The sequence below is a fragment of the Mauremys reevesii genome, linkage group 11 (assembly GCF_016161935.1).
Source record: "Mauremys reevesii isolate NIE-2019 linkage group 11, ASM1616193v1, whole genome shotgun sequence".
NCBI lineage: Eukaryota > Metazoa > Chordata > Testudines > Geoemydidae > Mauremys > Mauremys reevesii.
In genome coordinates, this window is record NC_052633.1 from 10,796,993 (window position 1) to 10,810,679 (window position 13,687).

General features: G+C 46.3%; 2 protein-coding genes across 5 annotated transcripts in view; both read right to left on the minus strand.

The window, feature by feature from the left end:
- The window catches only part of LOC120374861 (interferon lambda-3-like), a 47,132-nt gene extending 33,994 nt beyond the window's left edge, over positions 1–13,138 (minus strand). For 3 of the 4 annotated variants that reach the window (XM_039495236.1, XM_039495229.1, XM_039495232.1), the window contains exon 1: positions 5,462–5,684. The gene's annotated coding sequence lies outside the window, so the exon portion shown is untranslated. Of the gene's footprint in view, positions 1–5,461; positions 5,685–13,083 lie in introns of those variants that run through there. The other variant, XM_039495235.1, reaches the window with a different exon arrangement.
- Positions 817–10,541, minus strand: LOC120374508 (interferon lambda-2-like). Its single transcript, XM_039494270.1, has 5 exons — positions 10,424–10,541; positions 4,281–4,444; positions 2,562–2,705; positions 2,179–2,256; positions 817–1,500 (listed from the first exon to the last, which is right to left on the minus strand). The coding sequence occupies exons 1-5, from the start codon at positions 10,539–10,541 to the stop codon at positions 1,402–1,404; spliced, it is 603 nt and encodes a 200-aa protein (XP_039350204.1). The 3' UTR covers positions 817–1,401.
- Positions 13,139–13,687: the final 549 nt, after the last annotated feature.

Sequence of the window (13,687 nt, forward strand, 5' to 3'; positions counted from 1 at the left end):
TGGAATCGACAGCCACAGGAACTGAGTCTGGATTCCCCAGGGAACATTTGTCTAGCTCAGGGTCAGCAATCTTTCAGAAATGGTGTGCCGAGTCTTCATTTATTCGCTCCGATTTAGGTTTTGCGTGCCAGTAATACATTTTAACATTCTTAGAAGGTCTCTTTCTATAAGTCTATAATATATAACTAAACCATTGTTGTATGTAAAATAAATAAGGTTTTTAAAATGTTTAAGAAGCTTCATTTAAAATTAAATTAAAATGCAGAGCCCCTCGGACCGGTAGCCAGGACCCGGACAGTGTGAGTGCTACTGAAAATCAGCTTGCGTGCCGCCTTTGGCACGCGTGCCGGCTTTGGCACGCATGCCATAGGTTGCCTACCCCTGGTCTAGCTCTAATGGTAATGCCAAAAGGAAGGAGAAAGACAAGAGTCACATCTCTCTTTTCACTTTTAGTTGCGCGTTTGGAAGTGCAGTGAGGGTGATCCAAAAACAAGCACCTTCGCAATGCAAGAGGGAGGCAGTGTGGCCTAGTGGTTAGAGTGTAAGACCAGCTCTCAGGATTCTTGGCTCTGTCACTGGCCTGCTGAGTGATCTTGGACAAGAACTTTGCCTTTCTGTGCCTTAGTTCCTCATCTGTGAAATCAGGAATAATGAGAATGACTTCCTTTGTAAAGCACTTTGGGATCTACTGCTGCACAGCACCGTATTGGAGCTGGGTTTTATTACCCAATTTTCTGTTTACAGACTAAAAGACAGGAATGCCAAGGCCTGGGGAAACAATTTTATTTGTTCACAATTATAGGTAAAAAGGCACAATCTTAGTAATAAATAAATACATAAAAATAAATAGCTGATCCATAATAAATAACACTTTGGTTCAAGTCGGGAAGTTATACAAACCAATTACTCTTCTTAGCTGGGTAATAATACGTAAAGAAGCAGCAAAGTAAAAATATACTCTGTATAAATACATCTGTCGAGGATCTGTACAGTAAGAACTTCCAAACTTCAATATTAATTCATTTCCTGAGGTTGTTTCTAAGAGACCCGAAGCCATGACTAGTGTGTAAATCCTAGAACTCAAGTGTTGTTTTTTAAAAAAATTAAAGCTTATTAAATGTTTCCAATATTTTGGGACATGTTACCCTGACTAAAATGCTTCCATATAGTGACAATACAATTACATTCAATAAATAATATCCCCAGAGGACCAAATCCTAGTGAAGTCTAAGGAGCCTAGAGTGCTGCACCAGCTGGAAATTGGAGTAACCTGGAGGCCAACTGTTGCATAATTCTTTGGTATAAAAGGATGGAATCAGTTTGCTTGGGGATCTATGATCAGAAGCCAGAGGGAGAAGATGAATGTTCCTGGTTCACACACGCACTGCAGAGACCAGATGGCTACACACAGAGCTCCGTGTAGGCTGCGCATCTCAAGTCTTCGTTCAGCAGCCGGAAGAGATTGAGGATCACAGATGCTTCCAGGCAGCCAGGTGTTTCCTGGGAAATGAGAGAATATTTACAACAGGAAGTGTGAATGGGGCTAAATTAAAGCCACCATGGGTATGTTGCATAATTAGGAGGCAAGTGCATATCTATCAGAAGCACAGACGATGTGGAAAGAAGGTGAGTGCTGGAAACAGAGCAATGTGAATGTGGATTTCTGTAACCCAAGCTGATGCACACGCAAACTGCAGTTGAATGTGCTATTATGAAATGCAGCATAATTCAAACCATACATTAGCTGTTGCTGTAGTCTGTGAATCATTGCACAGTGGATCCGAATAGATCAACAAGCTCATTTTATTGCATTATTTACAAATAAAAACTAAGAGATAATAACAATAGAAATCTCCCTGCTCCACCCCTCATCCCCCATTTCCTAAAAAGCCTGATTTATTGCAAAGGGTCAAAATCTCTTGTGGTATAATCTTCTTACAGGCTGTGCTGGGAAGAGACAGTCAGTCTAGCAGCAGACACAAGAGGTTTTTTTTTATTGAGATCTACTAGATTTGTGCACAACTACAGTCCTGGGATTATTGAAACAGACTCAACAAGGCACCACAGAATACATTGCAGTAATCCCGCTCTGGCCTCTGGATAAGAACCTAGTAGGCTTGTTCCATCTCTAATTTGTATGGCAGTTCACTTTCCTCATTGTCTCCAATGACTACTCACCGTCTCTTTGCTCTCATGGAAATTTTGGAGCCAATTGTTCAGCCTCCTGGAGTGTCGATGAGAATGAGTTTGTCTGGTCTGAAAACAAAGTTGATACAGATGGGTTGGTGCACAGAGATTTCAGCCGACAGTGGACCAAAGCCCTTTCTCTCCAGGCGCAGAGCAGTTCTTGACCTGACATAGTCTAGGCAGCTACCCTTGTGCATAGCATATCAACTGCTTCTGCTTTTCATGTCCTATATACGGATGGGCCCAAAGCAAGAGCCACGTGCGAGTATTTGTTGGTACAAGGACAAGCAGCTCCAGCTGGGAAATTCCTAAGGGTTCTCCTTGAAGAGATTCACTTCTGGCACGGAAAGAGAAATCTGGCACTGAATACTCACGCAGTCCCTCAGGTCCCCTCTGATCTGCGTCAGGATTTCTAGCGGCCTTGAGAGCAGCTTGGACAGACTGGGGTCCTCAACGTTCTCCAGCACGTTGGTGGCAAAGTCTAGCTCCTTCTCTACCAGGATGACTCTATCGTGCACCTGGGGAGAGAAACTTGTAGGTAAGAGAGTGTCTGTGGGAGAAAGATGCACAGCTGTGCAGATACAGTACTAGAAATTCCCATGCGTTGGGGCGGGTAGACTAGATTGAAACAGGAGATTTTCAAAAGCTACTCAAGGCTTTCTTGATTTGTCAATAATGAAATATTAAAATCACTCCTGACTGGAAACAGCTTCATCTCCACACATCTTTCTTGACACCAGTTTATAGCCAGTGAGAAGGCACCTGAACTGAAGGTGAGGGGTGACCCTTATTTACACTGAGAAAGAGCCACAGTCAGGTCTGAAATGCTCCTGACTAAATCAGTGACTACAAAATCAATGGTCAAAGTGCCATGTGTCAGATTAGCACAAGCACTAAGTGAGATCAGATTCAGCGAGAAAGGGACACATGTTAGGAAAGAACCATCTGCTAGAACAGTGGTTCTCAAACTTTTCTACTGGTGACCCCTTTCACATAGCAAGCCTCTGCGTGCGACCCCCCTTGTACATTAAAAACCCTTTAAAATATATTTAACACCATTATAAATGCTGGCTGCAAATCAGGATTTGGGATGGAGACTGACAGCTCACGACCCTCCATGTAATAACCTTGTGATCCCCTCAGGGGTCCCAGCCCCCAGTTTAAGAACCCCTGTGCTGGAATGTGACCTTCTTCTACCCCTTGGCTGAGATTTTTCGTACCGACAGCCATGGCCGGCTCTAGACCCCAACGCGCCAAGCACGCGCGTGGGGCCGCATTTTCCCAGGAGGGCGGCAGGTGGGTCCGGCGGACCTTCCGCAGTCATGCCTGCAGGAGGTCCACCGGAGCCACCGGACCAGCGGACCTCCCGCAGGCATGACTGCGGAGGGTCTGCTGGTCCCGCGGCTCGGGTGGGCCTCCCGCAGTCATGCCTGTGGAAGCTCCACTGGAGCCGCGGGACCAGCGCACCCTCCGCAGGCATGTCCCCCGGAGCCGTGGGACCGGCGCCCGGCAGCGCGCCCCCTGCAGCATGCCGCCCTGCTTGGGGCGGCCGAATTACTAGAGCCGCCCCTGCCGACAGCTCTTTGACTTCCCAGTTCCGGTGGAAAATCCTGGTGCTGCATTTTCGGTCTGACAACAGCATCATGTCCTCCTGGAGGCAGAAGGAAAGAACAGACACCCATATTTATGTAGGAGCAGGAACAAACCTGTACTAGTTCTTCCCTCAGTTCTCTCCACGCAATCCCAGTGGGGATGCAGGGAGACGAGATGCTGACATCAGATGTCTCCCTTGTACCCCGAGGGCTGGTATCCACAAGGGATAGGACAGGGATATGCATGACCAAGTTTAAACTGTGCTTTGTCATTCTCCTCCAGTGAGGAGAGGACCTGGGTTCAGCAGGTGCTGTGCTAAAGCCGTGGTGCTTGCCAGCAGGGTGCTCAACATGGCAGAAAAATAAAACCAAACCCTTCTTGGTAGTTGGTTTTGAGCTTCTTCCCTGAGTCCAGAGGGACATGCAGAGAGGGCCGCTGTTCAGATGACAGCCTAGGGCTCACAGTGCTCTTATTGCCCAGTGTGTGTTCTTCACACTTACAAATTTGTCCTTGGCTTTCTTGAAGGCCTCCAGTTCCCGAGGTGGCAGGGACTTGTATTGTGCGAGGTGGCATTTTGTCCTCTCAGCGCCTTTGGGAAAGGCCTCTGTGATCGTCCAGATGGCCAGAGCAAAGAGAACTTTGTAGCTTACATTCACCATTTTCCCTACCGGAGACAGAACAGGAGAGATACATCACAGCCATGATAGGCTGCAAGGCTTACCAGCTGGCGAGTTAGACAGTGTCTCACAAGCGAGGCCAGCACTGGAGATAACCTAGCTCTAAATTTTCCTTTTACTGTTTCCTAAAACATTGTTAAATCTACTGCAGGAGGCAGCTGGTGACACAGAATCAGTGAAATGCCCAGCTCTGATCTGTGGCTTCCTATAGGGGACTGGGAAGTAAAACAATTGTTGCCATTTCTCAAGTCTTCCTCAAGCCAACCAGTTAATTTGATCGGTTGTGAAATGAAATAGCTGACGAAAGTGATGTTTTTTTCTTTTTTCTTAAAACTAACTTATTGACATTCAGCAGAATTATCTGTTCTTTTCAGACTACCCTTCAGACTTCAGCTGTTGTAAATACTTGCACACTGTGTCGTCAAACAATAAAGTAGCTAGTAGGTGCGGCAGGGTACATCATCCTACAGCATTTGTTACAGATTTATCCATTGTGAACTAATCCCAATGTTATGCTACTTGCCAAATAATTCTGACAAAGAATTTTCAAGCTACTGACTGTTTTGTGTCTGTTTGCAATTTGATAGTCATTGTATAATTTGTTGCTGGTCTCCTAAGTCACAGGGCATTGTTTCCTCTCCATAATTTGATGACTGAACTATTTTTAATCCATGCACATTTCTGTATGAAACATCATTTGTGAAAGTTTTGGGGGTAGGCAAACACTTTTTGCAAGTACCCAACAATTCTCCAGATACAAAACTAAAACACCATACAGATCATAGCAACTTGAACTCTGATTTTCTCCAGGAAAATATTCATGAATATTCATGAATCAGAGGGCTTTTTTTGTTTAAATATTCAGCCATTAATAATACATTACAGGTGTAACACACTTTGCTTGTACAACATTCATTCCTTGCTGTCTACCATAGAGCACAATATAATCACTCAGTAAAGAGAAATTGTGTAGCAAGGAGAGGCTCCAGACTAGTCACCCTTACCTTGGCGTGTATTTGCTGGGATGTTGCTTTAGTTGCCTCTTGTGTCTCAGGGCTGCTTTGCCTCTCTCTTGGCTCTGAATGTGGTTTTTCTTCTCCATGGCTCTTGCTTTTATACCCAAAGGCTTTTTCTGGTTCAGAAAAATAACATGAAAGTTCATTTTGCTTTAGTCTAGGGCAGAAAACCCAGCTGTGCTGTCACCCAGCAAAGAGCAGCAAGGTATTTGGAAAGGGAAAGCGAAAGTGAGGCAGGTATCACACCTGAGCTCAGAGCCCTGAGGGATTTCCAGGTGATGAAAACACTGACATCACAAGTGAATTATGCAAGTGTTCCCTGCCTAGAGTAGGTATGTATGTAGACTTGGCCTTTGCTGAATTGCAAGGCAAGAAGAATCTCAGCCCCTTTTGTTTTTAAATTCCTCTTCCTTGCAGATATAGCCTCGAAAATGTAAAATAAAATAAAGGCCGACACGCAGGAATTTCGAGCTGGGTGGGTATTCGTTTGTCCATCCCATTTGTTTTACTTTTCACCACAAAGCCAAGAACATACGGTCTCTGTGGAGGTCTTCTGTATTCTAACATTACCAGTTAGCTGCAGTAGCATTTATTCCACTCGTGCACAGATGCCCCAATCAGGATCAGGGCCTTATTATGTTAGCATCGTACACATAAAATACAGGCAGTCCCCTATATATGTTTACAGTCTAAATGGAGCCTTGGCACAATGGGGTCGTAGAACACAAGTGAGGGGGAGAGACAAGGATGGCAGTAATAGGAGTAAAGCTTTGCCTGGATTAATGATGAGTATATGTGCTATTGTCTCCTTTCCTAGTGTAAGCAGAGTCAGGATGAGCCCCACCCTGACATCTGGTGGTAAATTATGGGGAGTGCGGAAAGTGTTGCATTGGTATTTCAGTTATTTGCATGGGCACTCCCACCCCACTTAGCATACCGCAAAGCAGCATGGGATGGTTATTTTCACAGTTGTGGGGAGCCCCAATTTCATTGTTATTGGGGCAGAAGGAATGAAATGTTGTCACCCTGATTGGGTAAATGGGGAACTACAAAATTGTCTTGTGATGGGGGGTTTCATTGTCAGCTGGATAGCGCTTGCTAGATGGGGCACATGGGTTCCAAAACCCATTGGAAAGAGAGAGGCTGGGGACAAAGATCTGTACTTGGTGGTGCAGGCTCTGTGTGTGAGCCAGATGCACCAGTTCCACCTGTGCCTCTCTCCACTGTGGAATGTCAGAGTTAATGTTTGATTCCCTTAAGAATCTAGATACAGGTTACTGAGCTGAACTCACTGGGGCTCCTCTCCTATGAGCTGGAATCTCTAAGAGCTGAAATCACTAAAGAGCTGGACTTGCTGAGCTGGACTTGCTGAGCTGAGAGCACTGAGTACTGTGCTTATGAGTGGGGGAGCCTGAAGCCATACCGTGGAGCAGAGCAGCTGGCAGAGCGGAGTGGAGCAGTTTGTGCAGCCCTGGGTGAGTGGAGCCAAACAGCTCGCGAGGACGGTCGGAGCAGATCACAGGACAGCTGGTGGACCAGAGCAGCTGGCAGAGCAGAGCAGCCCACAGAGCCAGCGGAGCTGAGCGGTTGTGGGTACGGCTGGTGGAAGCAGAACCCCACGAAGAGGCAGGGCAGTTAGCCCCGAACCACGTAAGGTGCCCCTTTTCTACCCAGGCTGGGGAGGGGGACCTCTGCAAAGAGACTCTTGAGCTCTGGGGCTGCACTGACCCGGGACAGAGACTGTTGGATTGTGGGACTTTTGGGACTGTGGGTGATTTGGGGGGTTGCTGGACTCAAGGACCCAGAAAGAAGGACACGGCCCAATTTGCTGGGGTGGGTCTTTGCTCACGGTTTGACCCATGATCTCTAGTTAAGGTATTTTCCAGATTTAATGCTTGTTGTTGTTTATCTTATGTAATTAAACCTTTTCTGCTACACCAAGACTCTGTGCTTGCGAGAGGGGAAGTATTGCCTCTTCGAGGCGCCCAGGGGTGAGTGTAAGGTTTTCCCAGGTCACTGGGTGGGGGCTCGAGCTGGTTTTGCATTATGTTGTGGGGAAGGGACCCCTATGTATTGAACCCAGCCCTTGCTGCTATCGTTTCAGCCCGGCAGAAGGGTTACACTAGGTACAACTCTTTGCAGTCCTTCCCTCCCCCCACCGCCACCCCTCAGCCTCACACTGAACTCGTATGTGTGTTAGGATCTGTTTCCTGTCTTTTGTTCTGATCTTTTGGTTGTATTCAATGGCTGTTGTCTCCTTGCCTCCGTCAAGGCTGAGCTCCATTATTCAGACAGACTCTGAGGAATACAGCCAGACAACTTTTAAATTAACAGATCTCATGCTCCCTTTCCTCATTTAAACACAACCCATTCAGGTCTCTAATAACAACAAAGCTACACCACATAAAATAAATATTTTTTTAAAAGTTGTTTTCCCTTTGCTTACCTGCCAGTACATAGAATGGTACGACTTTGAAGGGTCAACCAGGCCTGACTGTGATTTTTTAATTGATGCAATTATACCAGTACAACCAAGTGTGGATGCAGTTATCTCAGCATAACAGTGCCTGATACTGGTATCGTTATGTCTCTTCCTGTACAGGCAGAGCTATTGCTGGTATAAAGCATCTGCATTCCTTTAGGGGGGCTGAGGGGGACAGTAAGGGAGGTTGTACTGTTTAACCATACCGATATACCGCTACAGTTAAAGCAGTACAACGTACTAGTTGTGAAAAAAACTTTGATTTCAGGGGCTTGCATTTGACTAGAGCAAAGGGCTCTAGAAACACATGAAAAACGCAGCTTGCTCATTTCTAGGAAACAGACTCTTGAATGACTACACTCAGGTTTTGGAAGGTAGAAAAACCCTTTGATTCACCCTTTGATTCACCAGTACTTACTCACACAAAACACCCATTAACTTCAGTAGTATTCAGCCTATGAAAGCACTGCAGACCCAAAGCTTCCCATGCCTAAGTCTCTGTATACTCTCTCAATAGCGGGATTGGATGAGTTTTTAAACTAACAATTTGTTAAGAAGATTTCACTCCCTTCCACTTGCTGGCTTGTAAGTTTCATTGTCTTCCCAGAAACTTCCTCTTATTAGCCCTGATTCCTGTTCACCTTCTATGCATTATTTTCTCTCTCTGCTGACAGGCTCTGTTAAGCATAACCAGGTCACTGGCAGGTGTAGTTAGCAGTTATGTCGACATAGGTGTTCAAATCCCTGGTGCCACCTGTGCCACTATAGGATGTGCATGATCTGCACACAACGTTTCTAATGAAGAAAAGGAAACCTGTGTGTATTTGTGCTGCTTGCCATGTGCAAAGCAAACCAGAACATGCATTAGATCAGGGCTTCTTATTCAGAGTAAGAGGAAAATCCACAACTATATGGAAACAATTCTTTGCCCAAATCATTGAAAGATAACTGGGTTCAGTGAGTGGGATCCTTTCAGGTAGCTGACAAAAGAGAGATGTTTCTTGATGTATGAAAAGCGGCTTTCTGACACCACTAAAGTAAACTGTATGGGACACTATTAGCAGGCCATACACTACACTGAATCAAATTCTACTGCATGTATCAACACAGGACTCCGTGACACATGCCTTGCTAAGATAAGGTTAGGAGCAAAACTGAAACTGGTTGAGTTACATCACCATATTGCTTCCGAACTCCAGCTACGCAGGCGACCCATTCAAAAAAGAGAAATGGATTAATAGTATTCAAGAGGTGAAATGTCAAAAAGAAATTTTTAAGCCATTTGGATGCAGCTATTATTTCACAAGAGTTTTTAAAAGAGCTTTTCAGGTGTGTTGTTTAATTATTCAGGATTATTAATTGCCTATTGTGGCTATGATAGAGTTAGAAGCAACAGCAATAATAGTACCTAGGTCTCATCTAGCAGTTTCATCTTTCGATCTCAAAGCGCTATACGAAAGGTCAGTATCATCGCCGTGTTACAGATGGGAAACTGAGATATAGTGAAGGAATTGATGTGGCCAGGGTTGCCCAGAAACTCACTAGCGGAGCTGGGAATTACCCCCCCCCCCTGCGTTCTATGTCAGTTCCCTAGCCGCTAGGTGACACATGGCAGATGTGTGCAGCTGTATAGGAAAGGAGCGGGGGTGGAGAAGAACACTTCCATTGTAAGGTCACTATAGAACCCTAATACTTTCCATTAAGGGAAAAATTCTGCTCATCTTATGTAAGTCTCATCGAAGTCTAGTTGTATGCGTCAGGAGAACAGGATCTGACCCTAAGTCTGGAAAGCATGTTTGCTAGAAAGCCATTACGGGACTCTAAGCGCTTTGCAGCAGAAAGACAGAAAGCTGACAGGGATAATGCAGGCACCCCTAACACTCCGATCATAATCAGGGCCGGCTCCAGGCACCAGCATTTCAAGCAGGTGCTTGGGGCGTTAATCTGCGGGGGGGGGGGGCAGTCCGTGTGTTTTAGTGACCCCAAGCAGGGCTGGTGCAAACCAGTATGCGACCGCCTAGGTCGCCTAGGGCACTAGCATTTGGGGGCAGTATTTCGGGTCCTTCGGCGGCAACCGTGGTGGCTAGATCTTCAGCCGCCCCAGTTGTCGTCGGCATTTAGGCGGAGGGACCAGGGGTAGGGGGGCGCGGGGAGGGCTGCCTGCAGCAAGTAAGGGGGTTCACGGCATGCAGGGGAACCGCTCCCCGCCCCTGCTCACTTCTGCTCCACCTCCTCCCCTGAGCATGCCACCCCGCTCTGCTTCTCTCCCTCCCAGGCTTACGGCGCCAAACAGCTGGGGGCACCTCAGGGTAGAGGTGGGGAGCTGCTGTGGGGGGGGGTGCCTCAGGGCGGGGGGTCAGAGAGCTGCCACAGGGCTTGGGGGGCTGTGGGGGTGGTGCAAGGTGGAAGTTTCGCCTAGGGCACAAAACATCCTTGCACCCGCCCTGGCCTCAAGCAGTGCGCCGAACTGCCGCCGTGGACGGTGGGGGCAGTCCGTGTGCTACTAGGTTGGCACACGCGTTTCCGCAGCAGCGGCAATTCGGTGGCAGCTTCTGTCTTCAGCTGCCCGCAGCGGCTATTCGGCATGCTGCTTGGGGCGGCAAAAACAGTAGAGCTGGCCCTGATCATAATGCCTCTATATAAATTCATGGTACACCCATATCTTGAATACTCCGTGCAGATCTGGTCACCACGTCTCTAAAAGATACATTGGAACTGGAAAATGTACAGAAAAGGGCAACAAAAATTATTAGGGGTGTGGAACAACTTCCATCGAGGAGAAATTAAAAAGTCTGGGACTTTTCAGCTTGGAAAAGAGATGACTAAGGGGGTGGATATGGGAATGGGTGACCTGGGACAAATCACTTGATGATCACCTGTTCTGTTCATTCCCTCTGATGCACCTGGCAGTGGCCACAGTCGGAAGACGGGATACTGGGCTAGCTGGACCTTTGGTCTGACTCAGTCTGGCTGTTCCTATGTTCTTATGTATCAGAGGGGTAGCCGTGTTAGTCTGGTTCTGTAGAAGCAGCAAAGAATCCTGTGGCACCTTATAGACTAACAGATGTTTTGCAGCATGAGCTTTCGTGGGTGAATACCCACTTCTTGGGTATTCACCCACGAAAGCTCATGCTGCAAAACATCTGTTAGTCTATAAGGTGCCACAGGATTCTTTGCTGCTCCTATGTTCTTAATACAGGAAATAAATGACCTAAGCATTGTTCTGTGTCTGTACCGCTCTAGTACAAAGGGGTCCTGGTCCACTGTCAGAGCCAGGTCATGGGCAGTTAGACCTAGTGATCAGAGCCAAGCAATAATAATTGTACCTCTGACTTCAGTGGGAGCTGGATCAGCCCCTAAATCAGGAGACTGTCTGCTCAAGAACTAAAAGGGCAAGTTGATGGAAAATGATAAGCAGGGTGGGCAATGAACAAAGTGTTGTGCAGATAACCAGGAGGAAGAATGCATAAATAATTAGCTATGCAAGGTGCTAGGCAGAGTTATTGTAAATGAATGAGATTTCTCCGTGTACATTTCACTGATCTATATCTCCTTATTTGCATGCATTGCACTGCATCTTCTCCCATGTGTAGGCAAAACCAAGATTAGCTGAGACTATTCGGTGAGTTGGAGTTCACATTGTCAGAAAGAGAAGATGGAAACAATCAAAGTCATCTTTCATATCTGACTACAAACACACTGGAAGTAAAGCCAAGACAAAGTAATAGCAGAAGTCCAAATTTCTCTTCTTGGGCATGCATTTGTTAATAGTTGGCTGTGTTGCTAAGAAACAGCTGAAATGAGCTAACTTTCATCTCCTGGCTGATTTCCATGATTAGGACTCAGCGTCTCATCAGCGAGGCTCTGAACTCACAGTCCCTGTTGCATTATGGTTGATTGGACTGTAATATCTTTGAGGACAGTTTTGAGTTCTAATTCTCTTCTAATCTTCTTATTAACTAGAAGCTGCAGTTAATTCATTGAATTGAGATCAAAATATAGCCAAGTCACCAGAGTTTCAAAGCAAAGTCCTTTTCACAGAACCATTATGTCTGTTACCTCCTAGAGTCACACATTTTCCTTATCTTGGGTCAAACGCTGGTTATTTTACACATGGTGCAAGGGCAGCTGGGAAAGCCCCTCTGAGATCCATGGAGAGGCCCATGGAGAGCCTGTGTTGACTGTGTGGATTTTAGTTGGGGCACCGTAGCTCTGCCCCTGTGCTGACCACACTAAAATGCAAAGCAGTCAGTGCTCCATAAGCCTCCATTTGGATCTGTGAGCGGCCATCTCGCACAGAATCACTTTGAGGGCCTGCTCAACGGAGATCCAGCCTGTCTTCCAGCACCTACAAGACCCCCGCTCTGGGGATCACTCTTCTTCCTGGATGATGTAATGTACACAGCTGGCTGGGAGAATTTGGGGCAAAATACAGTTGCAAAAATTACTCTCAGGAACTACTGCTGCTGCTGGTGTTTGAGACTTCTGCTTCTTTTGTTGACTGTGCAGGAGGGGAGCTGTTATTCCTGTTCAGCCATCAGCAGGCAGAGAATGTTCTCCATCCTTTCCATTTACTAGGAGTGGGGGCCCCACCAGACACCCAAGGCCCAATCCTTGGCCCGCGTTCTCCACCACATGGAAGCTGCTGGGCTCCCACTAGCCAAGAAAGCATCAATATCATCCCAGGGTCGGTTTCAGGGCCTTTCCTCAGGGCATAACGTATTGGCTAACCAGAAGTGTTGTCAAAAATGTCAGCACAAAGTAGATCCTCAGCCCAACATGGGCTACAGTTCCCAGAGACGGTGCCCTCATCTCGTTCGTTCCACCCACCCCCTTGTCCTGAGCCTTGGACTCCTACAAGAGCCAGACAGGCTTGTTTGCTTTCCCTTGCTCCTGCAGTCAGCTAATCTGCTAATTAGTCACAGGTGGAGACCATCTCCCCTAGAGGGGCCAATTCCCATGTGATAGGGTAATAAGGAATGAAAGTTTCACAGACAAGTATTAGTCACTTCTTCTACCTACAAAGTCACTGGGCCCTGCTATGCAGATTTGTGATTCTCGCATGTATTGTCTTTGATGAAAGCACATTCAGAAATGCCCAGAAGATGCTGAAGGAGTAACACGTTACCATTTCCAGTAGTGAAGTCTTCTGGAGAACACTGGGTACTTAGGGAATATGCCAGGAGAAAGGGTACATGATCTGCAAAACAACAGAGTACATTTGTAAGCATCTTTTTGGAAGTCAGTACACTCCCTTTTCACTGTTCTCAAAACAACTGCAAGCAACTTCCTCACCTTAATTTCTGGAACTGAAGGTGGTATCTCTGAACATACAGCTCATGAAAGAGACCTCCAGAGAACAGGGAGAGTTATCACTTATACAAATTTCACTCTAAGGAACACTAGATACTGTAAATATAATTCATTATTTGAATAACAGATTTTCCAAGCCCACATTAACATGTTTTGTATATAAATAGGTCACTCTTATTTGTTGGGTATTTTGTTTGTTTGTTTGTTTGTTTTAGGTGAAAGATTTTGAAAAAAAACCATGCAAATAGGGCCTCGGTGATTTTGGAGTCCGTGCCCCATTTTAAAAAAATGTCTTAAGACCCAGACAGAAATCAGTGGTGGTTAGATGTCCACACACCTTTCAGGACCTGGCCCTCTGGGGGTCTACGTTCCCCTGAAAGTCAATTGGACTTAGGCTCCTTAGTCCTTTAGGTGCTTTT